Source organism: Euphorbia lathyris, chromosome 3 (assembly GCF_963576675.1).
Source record: "Euphorbia lathyris chromosome 3, ddEupLath1.1, whole genome shotgun sequence".
NCBI classification, from domain to species: Eukaryota; Viridiplantae; Streptophyta; class Magnoliopsida; order Malpighiales; family Euphorbiaceae; genus Euphorbia; species Euphorbia lathyris.
The window spans coordinates 105,073,204-105,099,825 of record NC_088912.1 but is presented as its reverse complement, the minus strand read 5'-3'; the positions used below and the strand labels follow the sequence as shown (position 1 = coordinate 105,099,825).

The following is a 26,622-nucleotide window of genomic DNA, read 5'->3' as shown; positions in this document are numbered from 1 at the left end:
AAGATGAAGTTCCAACATTAGTAGTACAAGTGTTCATAGAAGTATTGAAATCTGTATATATGTCGACGATTTAGGAGTTAAAGCTATATGCAATTTTTATAAGAAAACTTGTGTACTATCTATACTAATCTCATTTGCGGCTTGTTTTAGTAGTGCACAACCCTTTTTATTATGACGATGATTGTTTCCGTTATAATGAAAAGAGGGGTTATTAATACCACTTTTAAATAGTTGAAAGGGTAAATAGGTCATCCCATAAGTTCAGAGGACAAAATGACCAAAAGTAACAAGTTCAGGGACTGCGTATGGTTTATAAACCAAAAACCAAAATATCAGAGTCTCTGGATGTTTTTGCCTATTAAATAAGCAATTTCCTAATGTTTCATGAGCATTGCTGATTTGCCATATTAGAAAACGAAACACATTCCACTAATTTCAGTCATGAATTTACCATCAGCCATATTGGTCTTGGTAGGGTGTGCATCGGTACAAAACCAAATCGAACCGAAATGATCAAAATAATTCACACCGATACCGAGCCGAATAATAAGTAAAACCGAATTAAAACCAAACTGAAATATGTGGCCCGGTTCGGTTTAAACCGAACAAACCGAATTAAATTACAAAATAAAAAATTAACAAATAAAAATCACTATATTTTCTCATTAAATTTACCTCAACAACAACAAAAATTGAAATACTTCCAAAATATATCTATATTGGGTTATTATCTCAACATTTAATAAAAAAAAAAACCTTGTAAAATCAAATATATGTCTATAAAAAAGGGCGGCCCGGTCGCATTACGCGTCCCCGCTGAGCGAGGGTCCGGGGAGGGGTCCCACCATATATACAAAAAATAAATGTAAAATATGTGTAATTCGGTGTGGTTCGGTTTTTTTACATTTTTTGTCAAACCAAACCCAACCGAATACTGAAATACACTTAAAATTAAAACTGATGCCGAACCGAATTGTTAAAAAAACCAAACCGAATTCAATCGGTTCGGTATGCGGTTTAAACCGAACCAATGCATACCCCTAACTCTTGGTATCTGACTTGAAATGACTATCAACTATATATATTGTGCAAGCATCTCATCTGCAACCATATCCTGCAATCTATGTTCCACGGACACGAATTGGGAAAGGAACACAGAACCAGAAATGGACATGGGAAACTTCATTTCTAAAACACAGTCTTCATAAAATAGCTTTCCAACGAAAATGGACACGGACATAAAAAACATAGAAATGCTACTAAGAGGAGTGTCCGTGCAACATATCCAGCAATCAGTCAACAAGAGATATCATAAATACTCCTTTTCATACCTCAACAAATGCATCTGGCAGAATTTCAAATAACAGGCAGCAACACACTCATATGTCTCATTCTCAACAACGAGATGCCTACATTACTTCCCTACAAGTTCACTAGCCACGCATCGGATTCGACGGAAAGTGAAAACCTTATCAATTTATAGAGTAAGGAATGACGTATGGAAACTGACCTGAAATATCAACAGACTATCCGAAAAGCTTCTTCTGCCCATACTTGCTGTGTTCCACAAAGAGCCTGTGCTGATCGCCTTCTTTGACTGCGAGTCAATGCTGCTAAACAGCCATTCCTGATCATACACATCAGACCATTCCTCCATTTTTCTTATAGGAAGTATAGAAAGTATCTGACCTAATGCATTAATTGATTAATCAATGACTAGTCGGGGACTAATCGGATTTATATTTTTATAATTTTAATAAATAAATTATTATATGAATACAATTAAAATATGAATTATACTATGTAACAAATAACAATATAAAATATTTTAAGATAGAAAAACATATATATATATATTAATATTTGTTACATTATTATTCTTAAAAAAATGTGCCAAAAAAATAACAAATGTCCTCAAAAATATCATTTGATAGTTTTAGGTACTTTCATTTAGTTTTTGATTATTTAATAATTTATTTAGAATTGAAAAAATTGGCATAAAATTAAATGGCCAATTTTTTTAAAATAGACCGTTTGGGGGCCGTCTATGACTGCCTAAGTCGGTAAACCGACTTGATGTTCTAAAAATCCCCACCTAGGCGGCGGCCTGGACCGATTTTTAGAACACTGGTCAGAATTTCAAATAACAGGCAGCAACACACTCATACAAACCCGGAACCCGGCGGTCAGCTCGGGAACCGGTGTGACCCCGGGTCTTTAAACTTTCGATTTTTTCCACCTAAATGAAAAGTTGTCAGTAGCACCAACCAATTAAAAAACAAAGATTTGTACTAAAACCAACCCTAAATTAAAAGTTTTTTTGTCTCTTTCTTCTTTCTCCCCAAAATCGCATCCGGCCTCCTTCTCATACCCACCCAGCGCCAGCGCCTCCGCCTCCTCCGCCACCCAGCGCCTCCTCCGCCTCTGACTGCATCGACTTCACAGGGGAGAAATACCAAACCTTCTTTTAATTTAATCGAACCCTTTTAAAAATTGAACTCCTATGCTGAAATTCCTCTTGGAAGTTGGAACTGATACAGATACTGATTTTTTTATTATTAAATGATACTGATACTTTTATGCTTGTTGATTTATGCTTTGATATATTGACTTATGCTTGTTCATTTCCTGCCAAAATGTAAATCTAAATTGTTGGTTTAATTGTAAGTGAATTTAGATTTATAAACATAATTTTAATATATATATATAATTAATATATAATTATTTATTTATTAGGTCATCCGGTCCGACCAATCCGAGCCATCCGATCCGACCAAGTGACCCGTGACCCAGTTACAAATCCGGTTTGATGTCCGGTCCGGTTTTGATAACATTGATTACTACCCTACAAGTTCACTAGCCACCATCGGATTCGACGGAAAGTGAAAACCTTATCAATTTATATGAGTAAGGAATGACATATGGAAACTGACCTGAAATATCAACAGACTCTATCCGGAAAGCTTCTTCTACCCATGCTGTGTTTCTTCATTCCACGAAGAGCCTATGCTGGCCGCCTTCTTTGAAGGCGATCAACGCTGGGCCATTCCTGATCATACACATCAGACCATTCCTCCATTTTTGATATAAAAAGTATAGAAAACATTGGTAGACTGATTACTGTATTTGTCATAAAAAATCTAAACCTCAAGTAATAAATTATAGGAAATTATACACTTTGCAAACCAGAAAATTTTCAAAATTACAGTTTTACAGCATCCGCTTCAATTTAAGACCATAAAACATCAGCAACTCTAGAGAGCTTGCTTTGCATAAACATCAGCAACTCTAGAGAGCTTGCTTAATCCTACAACTCTCTGACCAGTTGGGACATAGCCTACATGACACTTAACCTGAATCGGTAGCAAGCAAGACTCGCAATATGAGAATAGATCAAGATCTCGAATGATCACGAGCCCACCGAGTCCTCCCGCATGACCTACTGCATTGTCCAACCCAGCTTCAGGGAACAAAGCACTGTGAATGATTTCCTTAGCGTTTTCTTTATAACCTGAAATTAACAATATTGATATGTGCAACAGGCAAGTAATCAGCAGAAATATCTACTAATCAAGTCAAACATAGTTGAGAAACATTGATATGTGCAACAGGAAAGGAAATCAATTTTTCAAGAACAATGAGAGTCGGGTCATAATTTTTTTAATAAAGCACTAAAGCAATATGAATTGTAGAAAAACACAGAATATCTTGAAGGCATAGTTGTTAAAGGCGCAAGGCGCGCTAAGGCTCCAAGGGATTCTGGAGCCTAGGCTCAAGGCATAAGGCGAGGCACGCGCCTTAGAAACACTAGGCGCATAAAATAAAATAAAATAAAATATATACTCTTTTACTAGTTAAGCATAAACAAAAAAAAAAAACACTCATGATCACACAAATAAAACAAAACCACGTAAAAACATAATACTAAATCATAAATGTCATTTCAAAAAAAAAAAATCATAAACATAAATGTCAAAAACACGAACACCAAATTAAGTTTATACTTCATAGAGACACTAACATATACTTAACGTCTTAACCTAAAATACCTAACTATAACTAATGTTACTAAACTAATAACCATTCATTGTCAATCAAAAAGAACACACACAACAAAACTAATAATCTTCATCATCACGATCATCACTCTGTTTCTTCTTCACTCTGTGTCTGTGGAAGTTTGTTTTTGCCTGAATACTTCTTTCTTTACGTGACTTCTTCTCCTAATCTTTCTCTATTTTTTTATATATTTAATTATGATTGAGACTCTTGATATTCTTATTTAAATGAAGGGTTAAGATTAATCTTATTTAAGTTAGATTAGTGATTTGAGATTAATCAAACAATTATTTTAGACAAAACTGTAAAAATAAAAATAAAAACCTAAGTAAAAACAGCCAAGCGCACCAGGCTCCAGGCTCTCGGGCGCGAACGAGGCGCACAAGGCGAGAGCCTTTTGTATAGAGCCTCATTTTCTAGGTCCAAGGCTCAAGACCCTGAGCTTTGACTGAGGCGCGCCTTTAACAACTACGCTTGAAGGTAGCTCTCTAAGCTAAACTAAATCTACACTTATGAGTTCACAAACATAAGGCCAAAATATGAGATACTTTGATTCAATAGAGAATTTGCTCGCCAATGAGACTGTTTGTCTGCAATATGTTGCACGGAAACTCTTCATCAGTAGTGTTTCCGTGTTTCCTGTCCGTTTCCGATTCTTTTCCGTTTCCATTACCATTTCCTAGCTATAACTTTTTAAAAATAACATTCCCAGTGTCCGTTTCTATTTCCATACAACATAGTCTGTAATTACTAAATGGCATTAAATGCTAGTGGTGCAATGTAAAAGGTGAGAATGCCACGGGTGCAAGTACTCCAGCAAAATGCCACATAATAGAATAGGCAGTAAATGAGCTGAGTGTTCGGCTCAATAAAAGCTCGGCCGTGTTCAGTTCAATTTATAAAGGAGCAGGAGAATGAGCATGATTTTGAGGTTTGATTCGCAAACAAACCGAGCTTGAGCACGGCTAAAGTCGGTTCGAAAGCTCACGAGAAGGCTAAGTTATAGGTTTGTGAACATGCTCATGAACAAGTTCGATTGAATTGGCTTGTGAGCAAGCTCGGTTCGAATTTTTTTTTAATAATAGTATTTCTATTAAGGGAAAATGTAAAACTACATAGTTTACTTTTGTGTGAAATTTTAGTTTTATAGGTTTCAAAACTGCACAACTTATCAACATATAATGAATTGTTTGCGGGCAAAGATCATAAACAAAATTAACGGGCAGCTCACGAGCAAAGCTTGTAAACAAATAAACAAGCTACTCACGAGCAGCTCACAATCAGAAAATTTTCTTAATGAATCGAGCTCAAACAGAATGTTGAGCTATAATCGAGCTCGTCAGAGCATGAGCATGACAAAGCTTGGCTCGTCCCACCCTAGAATTGAACTGATAATGCCACAAGTAAATCCTGCCTAACAACCTCTACAATTAGAGAGAGCAAGTAAAAAAAAGTATGTTCCAAAAGTAGAAGACAGCCATGTAATCGACCAACTTCTTTTCTTTAACCAATCACTTTTGCACCAACAGGCTAGGCTGAATTAGATTATAATATTCATTAACAGGTTTATGAGTAATCTCGGTTTGATTATTTTTTTAATAATAGTATTTCTATAAAAGAGGAAATGTAAAACTAGCTACTCGCGACCAGCTCAAAATCACACAACTTTCTTAATGAATCAAGCTCGAACAAGATGTTAAACTCGAACTGAGGTCATTTCTATTAATAGAGGCCAAAGCTAGACTCGGCTCGATTAAGAACTGAACTGATAATGCCAAAAGAGACACAAGTTAATCCTGCCTAACAACCTCTACAATTAGATTACTAGACAAGCATTTTTGCACCAACAGGCTAGGCTGAATTAGATTACTAGACATGTCTGAGACATCCAAATCAACCTATCATGTCATGGCATTAAACCATCATCAAAGAAGAAAATATTCATTAAAATATAATATTCATTAACAGGATTTACGAGTAAACTCGACTCGATTATTTTTTTACAAATAGTATTTCCATTAAAGAAAAAATGTAAAACTATATGATTTTATATGAATCAGTTTCGTAGCTTATGTACATAATTAATGATTGTTTGCGAGCAAAGTTCATAAATAGAATTAATAAGAAGCTCGTGAACAAATAAACAAGCTACTCGCTGCCAGCTCAAAACAACAACAAGGCCTTAGTCCCGAAATGATTCAGGATCGGCTAACATGAACCATCATACAAAGCCGTGAAATCAAGTCGGGTCAGCGACATAAATTCTCTCCCTCCACTCCGTCCTATCCACTACCATATTTTCCTCAATCCCCAATAAACTCCTATCACCCTCGATCACCCTCTTCCAAGTTTGCTTAGGTCTTCCCCTACCCCTCACCACTACATCCCTTTGCCACTCTTCAGTCCTCCTAACCGGCGCATCAAACGCTCTTCATCTTACATGGCCAAACCACTTTAGTCGGTTTTCCCTCAATTTATTCTCAACCCCTACTTTTGTCCTAATTATTTCATTACTGGCTGCCAGCTCACACTCAGATAATTTTCTTAATGAATCAAGCTCGAACAAATGTTAAACTCGAACTGAGCTCATCTATTTTCTGTCTGTCGGAGATTAATATAAGATCTATGATTGGGCCTTAACTATCAGCTCGAGCTTTTAGTTCAATCGGTTTCATGACATGGTATCAGAGCCAGTGTGACCAAGGGGTCCTGGGTTCGATTCCTGACAGCCCCATTTGTTGAGTTATTTGCAGGACATGGTAATATGGGCCTTTTAGTTCAATCGGTTCCATGACATGTCAGCTATTAATATGAAGTGGACCTTTAACTATTAGTTCGAGCTTTTAGTTCAATCGGTTCCATGACATGGTATCAGAGCCTCTAGGACCAAATGGTCGAGGGTTCGAGTCCCGACAACCTCATTATTGTGTGGAATTAAAAACACATGGCGGGATGGGCCTGTGTTGTGCACGCTGCAAGCCCAAGGGGCATTTGCGTGTGGGGGTGTGTCGGAGATTAATATAAGATCTATGATTGGGCCTTAACTATCAGCTCGAGCTTTTAGTTCAATCGGTTTCATGACACTGTCCAACCGTACATGAGAAGGCCAAAGCTAGACTCGGCTCGATTAAGAATTGAACTGATAATCCTGCCTAACAACCTCTACAATTAGATTACTAGACAAGCATTTTTGTACCAACAGGCTAGGCTGAATTAGATTACTAAACATGCTCTGAAACATCCAAATTAACCTATCATGTCATGGAATTAAACTATAATTAAAGAAGAAAATCCAAACAAATAAATAAACAAAATACATATTCCTAAGCAAGAAAAAATGAAGACCAACGGAAAAAGTACCTTTGGTAGCATAGAGAAGGGCCTTGGCAACACGAAGAGGGGTTTTTCTCAGACCTTCTCTATTGATATTTTCACCGAGACCTTGCAATAGAACTTTCACAGCATTTTCAATAGGTAAAGTCTCAAGTTGTTCTTCAATTCCCAGATCAAGGCAATCTACTTTCACACCATTTTCAAATTCCACATGGAAATGCCCCCTCATCCAAGGCGCCCATTGACAGATTCAAATCTTACAATGACTCAACAAATTAGAAAGGCAATAAACAATGAGAAATTGGAGGCAAAGAAACGAAATCTATCAGAATCATAGGAGAAAGAAATATAAGTAAGTTCTTTAAATTGAAGGATACATACAACGAAATAATTATCAGTTAAATAGGAAGTTTCAATTTTCATAATCTTAGACTGAATAGGAATTGCAAAATAGAAAGTTTGAAATTCCACAATCTTAGTCGAAATAGGCATAGGAAATCGTTTAAAAACTGAGAGAAGCGTTTCATATTTTGGGTAATTACGGAAACGTTCCGGAAACTGTCACATATCAGCGAAGGGGAAAAGTCTAAGGACTGATTGTGGAATTTTCCTATTGCAATTCTATTTTTATTATTTCATTATTGTGTTTCCTATATTCTATTCTGTTATTTCGTGGGTTGTATTTAGTATTAGCAAGTTAGTGGGATGTTATAACAAGTTAGTGGGATGTTACAGCTGTACTTGTAACTGCCTTCTTCTCCTATTTAGGAGGAATTGCTGTAGATATTGGACATCAATTAATTAATGAAGTATTTCTTTTCTTCCTAAATTCTTCTCCCTTCTCTCTTCTTTCTTTCTCTTCCTACTATTCTAAATTCTTACGTCAGATTTCAGTACGTAACAGAAACGTTTCGTATCAGTTTTCGGGAGTTTCCCACATCTGCCGAAAACGGTGAAACGCATGTCATGATGAGTATCGTGCATCATAACTTGAAATATAGTAAATATGAGAAGAAAACCAACAACATCAGAATTCAGAAGCTCTAAATAACAAAAGATGACCCTGCTAACAAAGCAAGATCTATCGCTTCCTAAGTTTCTCTATACAAATAGACAAAAATACATCCCATACCATGTAGATTAAGAGACTACATGAATATATTAAATTGAAGGAGAATATATATATATATATATATATATATATATATATATATATATATATATATATATATAAGAATGAGGATAGGAAGTGGACAAATATACTGATGATTTAACAATGATTAAAACAGATTCAATCGTACCCAAGATCATAAACATGAATCAAACAATATAATTACATCAAACGAAATTGAAGAACTATATAAATTAGTTTCATGGCATAAATACCTCTTGTAGACTTCCAAGCAAATCCTCGATTTGATTCATGGAGAAGAACAAAAAATAAGAGTTGAAGTTGGAGGATTATCACGTATCTTTTGTTTTTATGAGAATGAAAAAAGTGAGTTTTCTTTCCATCACTTTCCTATTTATAATTAAATAAATATGGATCAGATTAGATCGAGTCGGGTTCCATCAAGGATGACCTACCCGAAATAACCAACATATATTATAATTGCTGCCTGGAATTCTTCTATGACAGCTAGCTATGTTCGCATTCAATATCACTCTACATTTGCTATGTTTTGCAAGATCCCCATTAATACACAGACAAACTAGATTACCAGATACAAAGTCAACTAAACAGCTATAGCCAAGAAAATCCATTTCCTAACCTCACAAAAGTTTATCATAATAGCGAAGCACACGGACGGATTCGGGAGGCTAGGGGCACTTGAACATCCACTGATCACCGGAAAACGCTGAAAATTCTATGGAAACTGTGTACGAGGCTTTAATTTTTTATGTAAAAACACCAAAAAATATCAATTTCAAACCCATAAATTACGAGAAACCACCACAAGCACATATATTTAACAAAATCGCTATTGGAACTTGTATAAATACTCCAAACCTGCTAACACTGGGAAATGTAGGGGGGAAACAATTGTGGTGACAAAATAATGATGAAAATTTTTATATGCCTTGTTAATTTCAATCTTAAGGCATATACTACATAAAATATGCATAAAAGAAGAACAAAAACATTACTATTGCAGACAGATTGTATACCGTCTCTTGTGTTTCTTTTCTCAGTCAAAACTTCGTTGCAATCAAGCACATAAACCTTGAGCAAATTCACCAGAATATGTTTCAGTCATTCATGAGATAATCTGGAACTATTCCTGAAAAATGATTAATATAGTAAAGATCCCCCAGAACTGCAACATCCGGATCTTCCAGAATATGTTTCCCGGTGTCCGTTTCAGATTCCGTTTCAGTGCAACATAGAGTCTTAATAATTCTCTCTTCAATAAATACCAAGAACTGACTGGAACTATTCCTGAAAAATGATTAAGATAATAAAGATCCCCCAGAACTGCTACTTGGAATACTTTGCAAGAACTGGGCCCTTGCGACGGAATCCGTAGCAAATCGACCAAGTACAGCAATTGTAGCTGTGCTACTTCCAAACTTTTCAATACCTCTTGAAATCATACAAGTATGATTCGCTTCAACAACAACCATCACATCTTCACCTAACAAAGATGTAACGGTCTCTGCAATTTGCCGTGTAAGTCTTTCCTGCACCTGGAGCTTGAAACCATAAAAATTTACTATTGACAGTAAAATAGATTTTTCTATAGGGTTAAATCCTTCAGCAAGGAAGTAACCAATATGCACAACGCCATAGAATGGCAGTAAATGGTGCTCGCATTGCGACCAAAGTGATAGGTTCAGCTCAGAACACATACGTTCTTTATTCTGGCGGACATCTCCGTTGATTTTAAGAGAATCTGTCCCGACACAAGCAAAGCCGTTTAGCTTCATTCCCAAATTTGTGGTCTGGAAGTTCATTAACCACTTCAAGAACCGACTAGGAGTTCCGACAAGCTCTTTCCTTAATGGATCTTCACCGATAGACGTAAGAATCGATGCAACTGCACTGACCATTCCTTGCTTCGGTGATGAAAATTTAGAACATGAAGGAGATTGGGACGGACACCAACATTGCTTGGAAGAGTGTTTTATCTGAGATACATCAATACCTCTGAGCCTCAGAAGACTTAGAAAATCAGACCATATATCTGCATTTTCGTCATCAAAAACACCGGAACCCGAATGCACCATAGTTTTTACCCATCCTTGGTGATTTGAATCAAGTAAGAAAGACTCCGAATTTGGAAAATTGATGTGCAAACAATGAAGCACAACTGCAACACCAGCCGACTTGATCCCGTGTTGCAAAGCCGAACAGATTTCGTTTGCCAGACGCTGTGGATGTTGGAGTCGCTTTGCGTAAACATCAGCAACTCTAGAGAGCTTGCTTAATCCTACAACCCTCTGACCAGTTGGGACATAACCTACATGACACTTAACCTGAATCGGAAGCAAGCAAGACTCACAATATGAGAATAGATCGAGATCTCGAACCATCACGAGCCCACCAAGTCCTCCTGCATGACCTACTGCATTGTCTAAACCAGCTTCAGGGAACAAAGCACTGTGAATGATTTCCTTAGCGTTTTCTTTATAACCTGAAATTAACAATAGAGATGTACTGATGAATAATCAGCAGAAATCTTTACTAATCAAGTCAAACATAGTTGAGAAACATTGAACAGTGTAATATTATATCGCATTTGATATGTGCAACAGGAAAGGAATTCAATTTTTCTAGAACAATGAGAGTCGGGTCATAATTTTTTAATAAAGCACTAAAAAAATATGAATTGTAGAAAAACAAAGAATATTTTGAAGGTAGCTCTCTAAGCTAAACTGGTAAATCTACACTCTGAGTTCACAAACATAAGGCCAAAATATGAGATACTTTGATTCAATACAGAATTTGCTCGCCAATGAGACTGTTTGTCTACAATATGTTGCACGGAAACTCTTCTTTGGTAGTTTTTTCGTGTTTCGTGTACGTTTCCGCTTCTTTTCTGTTTCCATTACCATTTCCTAGCTCTAACTTTTTAAAAATAACGGTTCCCAGTGTCCGTTTCCGTTACCATACAACATAGTCTGTAATTACTAAATGGCATTAAATGCTAGTGGTACCATGTAAAAAGGTGAGAATCTCACGTGTGCAAGTACTCCAGCAAATGCCACAGAATGGAATAGGACTGTAAATGAGCCGAGCTGCTCATTCGGCTCGATAAAAGTTTGACCGTGTTCCATTCGATTTATAAGCGAGCTGAGAATGAGCACGATTTTGAGGTTTGATTCGCAAACAAACCGAGCTTGAGCATGGCAAAAGTCAGTTCGAAAACTCACGAGAAGGCTAAGTTATAGGTTTGTGAACATGCTCATGAACAAGTTCGATTGAATTGTTCATGAATAGGCTCGTGAGGAAGCTCGGTTCGATTATTTTTTTAATAATAGTATTTCTATAAAGGAGAAATGTAAAACTACATAGTTTATTTTGTATGAAACTTTAGGTTTGTATGTTTCAAAACTAAGCAGCTTATCAACACAATTAATGAATTGTTTGCTAGCAAAGTTCATGAACACAATTAAAGAGCTGCTCGCGAGAGCAAAGCTCGTAGAACAAATAAAGCAACTCAAAATCAGAAAATTTTCTTAATGCACCGAGCTCTAACAGAATATTGTGCTCAAATCGAGCTCGGCAGGGCATGAGCAGGTCCTAGAATTGAACTGAAAATGCCAGAAGAGGCACAAGTTAAATCCTGCCTAACAACCTCTACAATTAGATTACTAAACATGCTCTGAAACATCCAAATTAACCTATCATGTCATGGAATTAAACTATCATTAAAGAGCAAAATCCAAACAAATAAATAAATAAGCAAAATAAATCATCCTAAGCAAGGGATAATGAAGAGCAATAGAAAAAGCACCTTTGGTAGCATAGAGAAGGGCCTTAGCAACACGAAGAGGGGTTTTTTTGAGACCTTCTCTATTGATATTTTCACCGAGTCCTTGCAATAGAACTTTCACAGCAGTTTCAATAGGTAAAGTCTCAAGTTGTTCTTCAATTCCCAGATCAAGGCAATCTACTTTCACACCATTTTCAAATTCCACATGGAAATGCCCCTCATCCAAGGCGCCCATTGACAGACCACAAATCGAATCCCTCCAAGTGGAGATTCTAGAATCAGAAAGCTCCACGAAGAGGCAGATTCAAATCTTGCAATGACTCAACAAATTAGAAAGACAATGAGAAATCGCAGGCGAACAAACGAAATCTATCAAAAGAAGGAAGAGACGGAAATGGGGGGAAAATAGAACAAAAGCAGAGAAGAAGAAGAAGAAGAAGAAGAAGAAGATAGGGAAGAAGAGAGTGGGTGAGGTTTGGTGAAAGAAGAACGTAGGGAGGCGGTCAACTTAGGAATTTGTGGATCCTTCAGTGCCTCGTCGGTACAGTAGTTCGGACATTCGCGAAATGACGTCGTTTTTGCAGATGTCTCAATTAAAGAAAAATCCGGCCGCTGATCTTTAGTGAACCAAAAAAAATAGGGTGTTACCGTATACCGCCCCTTTTTACAGCCCCTGCCCCCCTACATACCCATTATGCCCCTTCCATTATTTTCCAAAAAAATTTGAAATCACCCTCCTCTCTCTCTCTTTCTCTCTCCCGAACAAAGTACATAAGCAAAAATTATGGATCTGAGAACGTCGGAACACGAAAACTCCGAAGACGAGGTAATAATCTAATGTATTTTTAAATTTTTTTAATTTTGTAGAGTTTTTTTTTCTTAAAATTTTCGTCAGGGGCGGGTCACGGACCCGCCCTGATTTAAGTAGAGACGGGTCCAGCGACCCGTCTATATATAAACCAGGGCGGGTCCTGGACCCGCCCTCGTCTAAAGCGGGGCGGGTCCGTGACCCGCCCTTCACTAAAGGGAGGCGGGTCCTGGACCCGCCTGCTTATGTGTAGGAGGTCCACGGACCCGTTTAGCGCCTAATCTGAATATGGATTGGGTTTGAGACGGAATCGATTATATATATTTGCATGTATTTTCAGGAGGCAGCTAGAGTTTGGGTTGGAGACGGAATCGATTATAGTCCTTATTTCATAACGAGCACGTTATTTCAAACAAGTATGGAAGCAATTCAATGGGCGAAAAACATTGCAATCAAAAATGGTTTCGAGCTCGTTATTTCTTCGCATAAACACGGAGGTAAACAAAGTCTTCTGAGATGTTCACGTGGCGAACGGTATAGAGGATTGCCTATTCCTTTAGAAGATGGTTTAAGTAGGAAAACAAAAACTAAAGCGTGCGGCTGTCCATTTCGGCTAAAAGTCAGGCAGTTGCAAGATTTTTCAGGTTGGCAGATCGTTGCTAATGCTGGGGAGCAGAGTACGCATAATCATGAAATGATGGTTTATGCGGAGGGACACCGACAAATAAGCGGGCTTAGTCCCGCAGCGAAGCTAATTGTGCGTGACATGAGTTCGTATCAAGCAAAGCCGTGTGCTATTATGACGGCACTTCGTAAGAAACATCCAGAAGATAACCCAACAATAAAGCATGTATACAATTATAGAGACCGGTTGAGGAAGGATGGGTTTGAGGGTAGAGATATGATTAGTCAGTTTTTCCATCTTGCCGTCACGAACAAGTATTATCATGCTTCGCTTGCTGATTCAGAAACTAATGTATTAACACATGTATTTATGGCACATCCAGCTTCTGTTGAATTACTACGGATGTACCACTGGTATATTGGCATGGATTCAACCTACAAGACCAACAAGTACAGAATGTCATTCTTTGAAATTTTTGGGATGACTCCATGCAACAACAATTTCAAGATCGCTTATGCGATTATGCAGGATGAGACCAAATCTAGCTATCGTTGGATTATGGAGTGTTTGAGAAATTTGATTGGGTTTGACATGAACCCGACATTTATTTTGACTGATAGAGAGTTGGGATTGATGAGGCCTGTTAGAGATGTTTTCCCAGATTCTGCACACATGTTATGTACTTGGCATATTAACAAGGATGTAGAAAACAGAGTCTACAAACTCATGGGTGAAGACATGAAATTTGCTTCAAAATTCAAGAATGGCAGATGGAAGACAATAATAAATTCTCAAACAGTAGATGAATATGAGTTGGAAGTGGCCAAGATGAAGGATATAATGGGAAGGATATGTAATGTGGTAGCTTATGTTGAGAATACATGGTTAGTCCACAAAGAGAAGTTTGTTGTTGCGTGGACTAAAGATTTCTTACATTTTGGCAACACAACAACCTGTAGAGTGGAGAGTGAGCACTCTTCTTTAAAGAAATGGTTGAATTCCTCTACTGGATCCCTCGATACAGTTTGGGCCAAGGTTCACCATGAAATTGATTTGCAAGTCGTCAAAATCAAGTACAAATTTATTCCATTTCCTTACTGTTATTATTATATTTGAATTTAGTAATATATATTTTGATTGTATCAGGGGCACTCTTGAATCTTCAAGACAGAAAAAGCTTGTATCGCACTCCGGATTTCCGTTCGAATACTTGACGTGCAAAGTGTCCTACCACTGTTTGGAGTTGCTTGGTGCTGAATATTTGCGAATGCGAAAGTTGAGTTATGAAGTGGATGAACGTTGTGATCATAGGTTGAGGACCTCTTACTAGATTCCGTGTGCATGCGAGTTTAGCCGAGCGCATCGTTCACGTAAATCGGTAAGTATTTTCAAAATACATCCATTTTGGAAAACACTTGTCATTGGTCAACCTGATACCAGTGTCAATTTGGAGTATGTTCATGGGACCGATGAGCGGGATTACTTTCACTCTCTTGTTGACGAGGTCGATAAAAGCGATCCAACCTTTATACGCAATGTTTCTCAATTTATTCACCGGCAACTTCATCCAGACGAAGCTAGATATTGTGAATCGGAAGTCAAAGCCGATGTTCGAGGACGACCGAAAGGATCATCAACTAAACGTATGCCCAGTGCGTGGGAGTATCGTGACAGTCATCGTGGATGGGCTCGGTCTTCCAGTTCGGGTCGGAGTTGTGGGCGCTCTTCTAACCGATCAGCAGGTATTTTTTACTATTATTTTTAATTTACGTAATAATTGTGTATAGAATCAATTGTGTTCCTTTTACTATTAAATGTTTATTAAGTCCAGAGTTATATTATTATAGGTACTGCTGCCACTGAATATGATATTACTGATTACCATAATTATGACAAAATCGTTGAAATCATAAAGCCTTATATTGAATCCTATCTCGATGCCAAGGGTGATGGTAACTGTGGGTTCCGTGTTGTGGCAGACCGAGTATTCGGTGATGAAGAGAGTTGGTATTTTGTTAGAACGGCTATGGTGAATGAAATAATTGCTAAACGTACTTTATACGAGCCAATTTACTATGATGGGATTGCAGCGGTAGTTAAGCGGATTGCTTGGGATGGTGGGAATTGTACAATGGAACATTGGATGCTAACTTATGATGACATGTATCCGATTGCGTCATTATACAATGCTGCTGTATTTTTTTCGGATATGGGAATGGAGAGAGCTTATTTTCATGTGGTACTGTGCTACCGCTGTATGCACCCGCAACTGCTACACGACCACAACGAGAAATTGTTATTGCTCATTTAGGTTGTGGGTACGAACATTATATTCGACTGGATTTATCCAGAGATTTTCCAGTGCCGCCGATATTAATTAACTGGAACATATATCGTGACAGTAGCGTTGAAGGATGGGACCTTTTGTATGCAGATCGGCGAGCACAGTGGGATAGATTATCAAGAGCTGCAGGATATGGCGTTTAGTGTCATTACTTTTTAGTGAACATACTGTTTAAGTGAAAGTACTGTTTAATTGGAATTACTGTTTATTCAAATTACTGTTGAGTGAAATTTCTGAATTTGAATTACTGTTTAATGTCATTACTGAACTTCAGATTACTGTTTAATTGGAATTACTGTTTCTAGTAAAACTGAAACAACTAAAATAAACATACTAACAATACTGTTTAAACAATACTGATATTACTGTTTAGTACAATTGAAACAACTAAAATAAACATACTAACAATACTGTTTAGTAAATACTGATATTACTGTTTAGTACAACTGAGACAACTAAAATAAACATACTAGTAATACTGTTTAAACATCACTAATCATTTGGCCAAATGCCAATCATGCATAAGCTTATCCACTTCCTCCGCCCACACCTCTGCCGTCTCTTCATCTACGCGTCGAAGAGCTGCTAACATGCCAGTGCCCACAGTAGCCCACCGATTAACCCACTGCAAAAACAAAACAAAATGTTATTAATTAATATTACTGTTAAAAACTCGTATTAACAGATAAAATCAAAATTACTTAAAAGCTCATTGTTCGAACGAGTGAGACCCGTCTGTGGGTGTGCATCCATGTCGGGCATGATGTGTGGATGTGAATATCTAGTGTACCACTCCATGTACGTCTCATCACATGCTGATAGAATCTGAGCAAGAGTGTATATCATCAACATGAGCGTCGATGCTGATGGGAAAAATCCCCAACTATCGTCAGCAACCACAACTGGATGCTCTAACCGATACCGACTGCTATTCCAAGGACGTACAACCTTCGTGCCCTTGAAAGCCGGCATGGGTACAATCTGGATATACCCCAACTGACGGAGACATCTATCAGGCATATACGGCTCCATGACATCCCGGTATCGTATCCATCCTCTATAGATAGTCCTAGGAGTGCGGGTCACTATGTCAAGACCGTATGGCATCCACATCACCTATAAATTTAACAAGTTAATTATTATAAAAGTAAATTAATATATTCTAAAAAATTTATTGTTGTACAAGTAGAAATCGTACCTCCGCCGCTGTCAATCTATCAAGACGGAGACAAAAATCTCTCAAACGAGTCTCTGTCCTGGGCTACTGTGTCGGGATCCAGATACGAGCTCGGGGCGCGTCCGGATGGGGTGTGAGTCCCTCTCGCTGAGGTCTGAAACACGGAAAATACTCGTATATCCACACCTGCAAAAGAGTCAGACAACCCGCTATCTGTCCACAATCTCCTCTACTAGCAACACCTAGCTGCCGGTATAGGTATGCTAGTGTAGTTGTGCCCCAGGAGTATCCAGCCACATCCTCTACCCCATCCTGCACCTCTAGTACGCACGTGGGTCGGATTCGGTCGCCACTCTTGTCTATAAACAAGGTGGAACCGAACATCAAAAACATCCACCCGATAGCCTCAAACTCAGACATCCGACCTACAGAGCATAAAGAGACAACTGAAGTGCAGAATACCCCGCCACCTTTCCAATGGGAAGCTAGCAGCACATTTTTAGTCACCCCAAACAACTCCATCACTACCGACTGAAGCTGTTCCCCACCAATGCTAGCAGACACCAGTCGCCCCTCCACTGGGATACGTAGAATCTCCCAGACGTCATGCAGCATAATCGTCATCTCCCCAAATGGCATGTGAAATGATGACGTATCTGGCTGCCACCGCTCCACAAAAGCACATATAAGGGGAATATCAATGTGTGTGTACATGGTAGATGGGAGGTGTGCTAGTTGTGATCCCCGTATAAGCGCCCTGACCTCTGGACGAGCGCTCTTATACCACTTATTTTTTTTCCTACAGAATGTCCCTCTAGTGTGGCCCCTGAGCTCCGACCTCAGCTGTCCGATCCATATGGTAGAAGCGACATGTCCCAAGAAGCTGGGAATCACAGTACCATCAATTGGTCCACCGGGGACCGGATCCGTCACAACCCAGTCATCGTCTACAACATTCCTCGAGCGCTTACTACTCCCTATAATAGTATTAAACGTATAGCATTTAAACCATTTTTCTATAGTAAAGTAAATTAATAAAAAAAATTATGAGAAAAATGTAAATTATTTACCAGATGACTCGGCACGACCACCCTTCCCCTTCGCCGCCCGACAAACTGGGCTAGGGTCACTCTCGGGAAAATCCTCACCACCATCCATGGTAACATAATCCTCATCGTCACTCATGGGCCGCTGCACTGTCACGTGCGCCCTTTGAGCATCCGCTATGAGCTTCTCTGCTCCTCGTTCCCTCCGAACAGAGGCTGTGACGCCACGTCTAGAAGGATGGCGATGTCCAGAACCCTCTTCAATGTCACGCTGGAAAATAAACATTCAACAGTTACTTATAAAAAAATTTCTAAAAGCAATACGCTAAATTTCTAAAAACAGCAAGCTAAATTTATAAATATAATCCGCTAAATATTTCTAAAAACAACACGCTAAAGTTCTACAAAAAAATACGCTAAATATTTCTAAAAACAACACGCTAAAGTTCAAAAAACAAAACGCTAACTACTAATTATTTTTTTTTAGTTTTTAGTTTTCTGTCCCAAAAATTGGGATAAAAAACCGACCACACTTCGTAGCGGCGGGTCCAGGACCCGCCGCTCTCTCTTGACGGGCGGGTCCAGGACCCGCCCTCAAGCACAACATGGCGGGTCCAGGACCCGCCATGAGTAAAATCATGGTGGGTCCGGTGGGTACCTGGACCCGCCATGAATATACTCATGGCGGGTCCTGGACCCGCCATGAGTATATTCATGCGAATTTCTGTCCCGATTTTCGGGACAGAAAACAAAAAAAAAATTAAAAACAAAAATTAAGTTCAAACACATACCAGAATGATCCCTACTGCTTTTCCTTTACCTCCACGTCCAGCCATAATTAGTTCGGGTTCTTTTTCGGGTTTGAATTAATGTGTTTGGGAGTTAGAATGTGAATTTGAACTTAATTTTTCAAATATAAAGGGAAATGGCAAAATTGTAATTTGGGGGCGGTATGTGGGAAATAAGGGACGGTGTGAAGCAAATCACAAAAAATATTTAAACCATTATTTTTGAATTTTGCTACTCACCGCTCCCAAATTATCACCATCCCTTCTTGGACATTTTATCCATTTTCATTTTTCTATTCAAAAAATTAATATCCTCTCTCTCCTTAGCCAAAAATTGGATTTATGAAAAATGGATCCGAGAACGTCGAGGAAATCGAATAACTATAATTCATATTTACACTAATTGAAATTCGTCTCCAAAAACTAACCGATTTAATCAATATATAAAAAAGGGAAAAGTACAAAAATAAACCTTGTGGTTTGGCCCATTTTCGAACAGCACCCATGTGGTTTAAAAGTTTGCAAAATGGTACCTTGAGGTTCATTCCGTTAGCAAACGCATACCAAATTGACTAACAGTGTTAAAAGTCAAAGGAAAAAGAGTTAATTTGGTCCTTATATTTATTTATTTTATAAATTAAACCCTCTTATTATCTAATTATCATAAAAAACCCCAAAATAAAAAATAAAAGGGTAAATTCCAAAAAAAAACCCTGTGGTTTGATGTTGTTCCAAAAAAACCTTTGTGGTTTGTTATTACAAAAAAAAGGATTGTGATTTGCGCCGTTACCCGAAAAACGGAAATTGGTTTAACACCGTTAAAGTGCTGACGTGGCACAGGGGCAAAACGGGAAAATCGAATTTTTTTTCCCTCTTCTCTCTCCTCCTTCTTCCTTCTCCCTCTTCTTCTTCTTCTTCTTCTTCTTCTTCTTCTTCTTCTTCTTCTTCTCCCCTCCTCCATTCTTCTTCTTCTTCTTCTTCTTCTTCTTCTTCTTCTTCTCCCCTCCTCCATTCTTCTTCTTCTTCATCCCTCTTCTTCTTTCTTCTTTTTTTTCTTTTTTTTAAAGTTTCGGAAATTTTCAGATTTCTGGATATTTTCAGATTTCTTCGGAAATCTGGAAATTTTCCAGATTTCTGAAAATTTCCAGAAATCTGGAAATCTGGAAAATTCAGCAAAATATGCATATTAATTTAAGTTAATTTCCCAGTATGTATATTTGACATATTTATTGAGTTTCATATATATGAAAAAGAAATTTAATTATTTAAACTCATTAAGGTTGGTAACTTTGATAGGTGAAATTTGGAATCCTCAGCAAAATGGCTGCAAATTTGGCATTTTACATCGATGAATCCACTGCTGAAAAATACTCAGAATTCTTGGCAGATTTGCGAGTAATTTTGACAGTACGATATTACACGTTTAGAAATTTCAAGGTACTACTTCTGGGCAATGAATTCGATGTTCAAGGAAAACATTATTGCATCGTTGATCTATTCCAACAACGAAAACTAGGTTCAATTCCTGTGACTCTAGCATTAGATGCTCTCACTTTGAATCTCGTGGCTTTTAAAAATGAAACCAAATCCTATTTCTTTGCTAATACTGAGAAATTGACGGACGAAGTTTTCCAAGGTACAGAGCAAGTCGTAATGAACTTCTATAATACTTATCAATCTTTAAGCAGTGAAGATGCTGTGAACTTGGGAAAAGCAGTGGAGATCAAGTCGTAATGGTACCGTCGGAAATCTGGAAAATTTTTAGATTTCTGGAAATTTCCAGATTTCTTTTCCAGATTTCCGAAGAAATCTGGAAATTTCCAGAAATCTGGAAATTTCCAAAACTTAAAAAAAAAAGGAAGAAGAAGAGGGATGAAGAAGAAGAAGAATGGAAGAAGGAAGAAGAAGGAAGAAAAAGAAGAAGGAAGAAGAAGAAGAAGAGGGAGAAGGAAGAAGGAGGAGAGAGAAGAGGGGAAAAATAAATAAAAAAATAAAAAAATTCGATTTTCCCGTTTTACCCCTGTGCCACGTCAGCACTTTAACGGTGTTAAGCCAATTTCCGTTTTTCGGGTAACGGCGCAAACCACAGTCCCTTTTTTGTAATAACAAACCACAAGGGTTTTTTTGGAACAACATCAAACCACAAAGGTTTTTTTTGGAATTTACCCAAAATAAAAATCAATTACACCCTCTTTTTCATTGCTCTTTAATTTTTTTTTCTTCTTCTTTCTCTCTCCTCTCTTAATTTTTTCTCTCTCTAAAATAGAAAATCTTTGCTTTCCAGAGTTGGAGATGATTCACATGCTTTTCTTGACTGAGCACTCCTTTTCTATCTTTATCAAATACGAAAGCAGCAGAAACCCGCGAAGTTGCATCATTCTCACTGTTTTGGATTAATTAAAGTGGTAAATAAAGTACAGATTATTCACAGAATCTTCTGCATAATCATTCATGATTGCCGACGATGCGCAAGAACCACATTCAAATTTCTCCAATGATACAGTTCTTGAAATTACAGCTCCGACTTCTTCTACGTCTCTATCTTGTAATTCCTTCTTTGATTTCACCGGTTTTACTTTTCCGAATCCGGGGAGGTAAATACAAAGACCACTGCATTTGAATTCCTTCTTATGATGATGATTTCCATTGATGATCTCCTTCACTTCTGGTAATTTGGTCCTCAATTGAACATCATTTGGTTTGGTGAACTGAAAATCAAGTTCATCCACCGGTGAAGACGACGACCACCACCGTCCTTCTGCGCAAGACTTGCTTTCTCCGCAAATCTAATTCATCTTGCTCTGCAATAACTGAATTTCCGTAACTTAAACGGTCGATTTGACGAGGGGATGCTTGGCTTTCATGTTTCCGTTTCTTTCTTAAGAGAGACAACCTGAATCTAGGGGAATTTAGGAGGCTGTAGCTTATGATTGGTGATTTCAGAGGTGGTGGTCCGTCCGGAGGACTTACTACCGGCGGCAACATTAAATTGAAGCTAGGTTCTCTCCTCCATGATTCTCTTAAAGATATTGGATCCACCGATATCTGTCTCTCCTTAATTTGCATATTCTAGTTTGTCGAGTGGCAACATTAAATCAATTTCTTATGTTCAAAATTTTAGAGAGAGACAAATTAAGAGAGAGAAAGAAAGAAGAAGAAAAAAATTAAACAGAGAAATGGAAAAAATAGTTTAATTGATTTTTATTTTTTATTTTTGGATTTATTTGTGATAATTAAATAATAAGGAGAGTTAATTTATAAAATAAATAAATATAAGGATCAAATTAACTCTTTTTCCTTTGACTTTTAACACCGTTAGTCAATTTGGTATGTGTTTGCTAACGGAATGAACCTCAAGGTACCATTTTGCAAACTTTTAAACCACATGGGTGCTGTTCGAAAATGGGCCAAACCACAAGGTTTATTTTTGTACTTTTTCCTTTTAAAAAACATGCAAAATGTGCTAAACGGGTGGTTCACACTATTCCGCCTGCCTAAGCAGAAATGGGCGGAATGGTGTGAATCAACCGTTTAGCACATTTTGGATGAATTTTTTCTCCGAATCCAGAGATGAAACCCGTGTTTTCGATTCGATTTTCAAATAAAAATACTTATCCGGAGAATCATTAGTCTTTTTTCTTTACCGTGTTTAAGTCCCATGAATGTTGTTCGGGTTTTTGAATATCGAAGAAATTTGAGAGAATTACAGTTTTTGAGTTTAAAAAATGAAAATGGCTAAAGTGTCCAAGAGAGGGCAGTGATAAATAATTTGGGGGTGGTAAATAGCAAACCACTTTTTTTTGGTTTGAATGGAGCGATCTTGATAGCCAGCTTCAAGGATATTGTGGAGGTCTACATGAGACACATCATATTCATGACGATCTAAAAAATAAAATCTTGCGAAATTCGCAATTCAGTCAGCAGCCTCATTCCTTTCCCTATACGAATTTATAAATCGAATATCCCAATCTCTGTCCCGCAAATCCTGACATCTCACAATTAGTCAAGCTTGTGGGTGATGAATCCCAGTCTGACCAGTCATGAAGCTTAAAACAGTTCTCGAGTCTAATTTACTATCACCTTCCGAAACCTCTTCTCCCAAGCTATAGCCAAACCAAAATAGAGTCATCGGAGCTCTATGAGGAAGGCCAAACAAATGACCAGGTTAGCCAAGAAACCCCCTCTCTAGTGACCCTGGTGATCCTGAATCAAACCCCCTGCTGAGGCTGCTCCCGGGTTCCCTTTACTGGCTCCGTCAGTATTTATCTTAACCCAATCGGAGTCAAGTAAACTCCAATCAATCTAGTGATTCTCTCGCCGAATAGCCCCTTTCACCGAGAGACACTGCTAAGCTTGAGTCATTTCTATCACTCGGTCTGTGATGAATTGAGCTTTATCACCGACCACTAAATCTCCACAGAAGACTCGTTGTAGCTGATTTTTATTTCTCTCTCCTCATATTTTAACTTAAGAGTCAAATTAAGATGTTTTGGAGATGCTCTTACATATTTAAACTTTTATTATTTGGTCTCTCACTTATAATTTGGTCATTTTTAGTCTCTCACAATGGGTGAAAATTCATCCAAATTGAATAGAGCATCAACATAATCGTTATCCTTTGAACATGTGGTGATATTTCGATACCTGGATTTGACACGCGGCATATTTTAAAGTTTTGTTTGTCACATAAATATTCTTATGATGAAATAATTAATTAGATATAATTTTTCAAAAAAAAATTTAATTAGATATAAAAGAAAAGGAAAAAAGGTAAAAAAAACGAATTCCTAAATTAAAATCTATCAAGTCAAAATGTTAAAATATCACCACGTATCAATAAGAAAACGGTTCTATTAAGTCTACATTAAAATCGGATGAAATTTTACCAATTGAAATAAATCATGAGTCAAATATAACTAAATAATAAATCAGGGGTCAAATACCAAAATTTTAGATAGGTCAAGAGCGAAAAAAAGAAAAAATCAAAGCAAAACAAAGAATACGTTTATCTTCCGGCTACAAGCGAAAAAAACTCTGATACCTGAATGAAAAACTTAAAAGTTTTATTGACGGCTACAAATTTGATAAATCAAATAATAATAATAAAAGTAATTAATTTATTAGCTTCTACATTTTTAACTAAAATATTATTTAGCTCCCTTATTTATAATAATATATTATAAGATTCTTAACTTTTAACTATTTAATCATTGTCTTTAAAAATTGAATTAAATCTATTAGTCAAATCAAATTATACATGCAAATCCATTTTAAAACCGCGAGGTTTGAGGTGTTGGATTTGTCCAAAATGATCATGACTTAATACGATGTAGATATTGTCCATTTTGACTCAAATCCAGTACACAGAGTTATTAGTAAGGTGAGAATCTAATATATGCGAATGCTTTTTAAAGTTGTGAGACTAAAGATGTTCGATTTGGATCAAATGAGACAATATCTATACATGTCTGCATATATTGGATTCACACCTTACTAATAAACCTCAGTCACTCTCTTTCTCCATTTTCGACGTGGGATTCAGTGGGTCAAATGTACAATTGGTCACTGACCTTACATAGTTGTCTCAAAATGGTCACTTAACTCTAGTTTGTCTCAATAAAACCACTTAACTTTGAGTTTTGTCTCAATTACCTTGTTGATTTCAGTGATTAAAAAGCATCTAAATGGTGATATAGGTGACACGCCAGCATGAGTCAACTCAGATATCTGACTGGAACGACACACGATATCCACGTATGCGTCATCTAGTTATCACGTGTCGGTTATTTTTATAAAAAAAACAAAATTTATTTTTTTTTTCATAAAAAATAACCGACATGTGGCTGCCACGTGTCGGTTCTGTCAGAGATTTTAATCAACTTATATTGTCGTGTCAGTCATGGCATCATTTTGATGCCTTTTTTAACCACTAAAATCAGTGGAGTGACCTAATTGAGATGAAACTCAAAATTGGGTGATTTTATTGAGATAAATTGAAGTTTAGTGATCACTTTAAGACAACCATGTAAGTTCAGTGACCAATGATGTGTTTAACCCGGAATTGAGTTATTCATGTCCCAATCACCATCTCTTAAGGTCGCTCTTTACTTAGATCTTCTACTCCGGCGCCACCCACTCTAACCCGGATCGTTATAGCTTATTTTTAGCAATAAGAGTATTAAGATCCCACTTAGGCCATGTCAAATAGGTATTTTTATGGGATAATAGTCAAATTTAACTCTAATGTTTCAAACGAATTTTGCAAATTTAACTCTAGCATATAAAATTGTGTAAATTTAACCCTAACATTTTCAAGGAAGATCAATTTTAGCCCTGCACTATTGAAAATTTAAAAACACTAGTTTGACTCTGATTTAATTGTCACTTCGGATATTCCAAACAAGTTTGTTGATAAATTGGAGCATTTTCATATATTTTTGTAACTATATTAATAACACAGTAAATATTTTACACAGTTTGATAAAAAAAATTTATAATTAACTCATATGTAAGAGATTTAGTTTTTAGTATTATAACAAAACTTTTGTAATTTTATTAGAAATACACTAAATATCTTAGACATAATTGATATTTGGAAGGTCTAAAGTTGTTAAATACCAGTCAAACCAGAATTTAGTTAAAGCAATTAGAAGGATTTGCTCCTCTTTCGATTCTATCAACTTTTGCCATGTTTTCAGGGAGCGGAATCGGGTGGTAGATCGGCTTGCTGCTGAGGGATATAAGAGGGCTTTCAGCGTCTCTATTTTCTCTTCTCCTCCTGATTTCCTGTTATCTTTGCTTTCTGAAGATATTGTGGGGGTTAGCTTTCCTAGGCTAATCTCGGGTTAATTTGCTGTGGTGTTTGTTTTGTCTTTACTTTCTTTTCCCTACCAAAAAAAAAAACATATTCTAAATTATGAAGTCACTAATATATCGATTGAAAAATAATTATGTAACATTAAAGTCAGGATGGCCGAGTGGTCTAAGGCGCCAGACTCAAGTTCTGGTCCTCTTACGAGGGCGTGGGTTCAAATCCCACTTCTGACAATATGACTCAATTTAATTGTTATTTTTTTGCAATAATTATCTATCGATTTTATTTCATCGAAAATTCTATTTGACAATCAAATAGCTGTCAAACCAGTCAGTCCAATTTTTTTTTTGGGTAGGGACAAAATTGATCTTGTTTGGCAATATTATGGTTTAAATTGTTATTTTTTTTAGCAATGATATGATACTCAATTTAATTGTTATTTTTTTAGCAATCTACCGAAATATCAATATTTAAGTTTGTCCATGTTATTTCTTTTTTAGCAATAAGAATCTATCGAAAAGTCAATATTTAAGTTTGTCAGATACAAGTTAATCGCAAATAACAACCGACCAAAACACATAATTGTTTTAATTCATCGACAAACTTGTTTGAAAACTCTATTTGACAGTTAAAATAACTGTCAAACCAGTCAGTTCCAATTTTCTTTTGGGTAGAGATAAAATTGATCTTG

At 37.1% G+C, this 26,622-nt stretch overlaps 2 protein-coding genes and 1 non-coding gene across 10 annotated transcripts in view; 1 reads left to right on the top strand and 2 right to left on the bottom strand.

Moving 5' to 3' along the window:
• The window catches only part of LOC136221861 (GTP cyclohydrolase 1-like), an 88,525-nt gene extending 79,996 nt beyond the window's left edge, over window positions 1-8,529 (bottom strand). Inside the window, exons 1-4 of one of the 8 annotated variants that reach the window (XM_066009320.1) lie at window positions 7,420-8,529; window positions 2,934-3,511; window positions 1,511-1,684; window positions 1,332-1,422 (exon numbers count right to left, since the gene is read on the bottom strand). In XM_066009320.1, the coding sequence (XP_065865392.1) occupies window positions 3,255-3,511; window positions 7,420-7,621 (459 nt within the window). In that variant the 5' untranslated portion in view covers window positions 7,622-8,529 and the 3' untranslated portion in view covers window positions 1,332-1,422; window positions 1,511-1,684; window positions 2,934-3,254. The other 7 variants (XM_066009323.1, XM_066009322.1, XM_066009316.1 and 4 more) reach the window with 7 other exon arrangements.
• Window positions 8,530-8,698: 169 nt separating this feature from the next.
• On the bottom strand, window positions 8,699-12,852 carry LOC136224331 (GTP cyclohydrolase 1-like). Its single transcript, XM_066012643.1, has 2 exons — window positions 12,351-12,852; window positions 8,699-11,027 (listed from the first exon to the last, which is right to left on the bottom strand). The coding sequence occupies exons 1-2, from the start codon at window positions 12,562-12,564 to the stop codon at window positions 9,844-9,846; spliced, it is 1,398 nt and encodes a 465-aa protein (XP_065868715.1). The 5' UTR covers window positions 12,565-12,852; the 3' UTR covers window positions 8,699-9,843.
• Window positions 12,853-26,080: 13,228 nt separating this feature from the next.
• TRNAL-CAA (transfer RNA leucine (anticodon CAA)) lies at window positions 26,081-26,164 on the top strand. The gene has a single exon. It is a non-coding gene; the product is annotated as a tRNA-Leu (tRNA).
• Window positions 26,165-26,622: the final 458 nt, after the last annotated feature.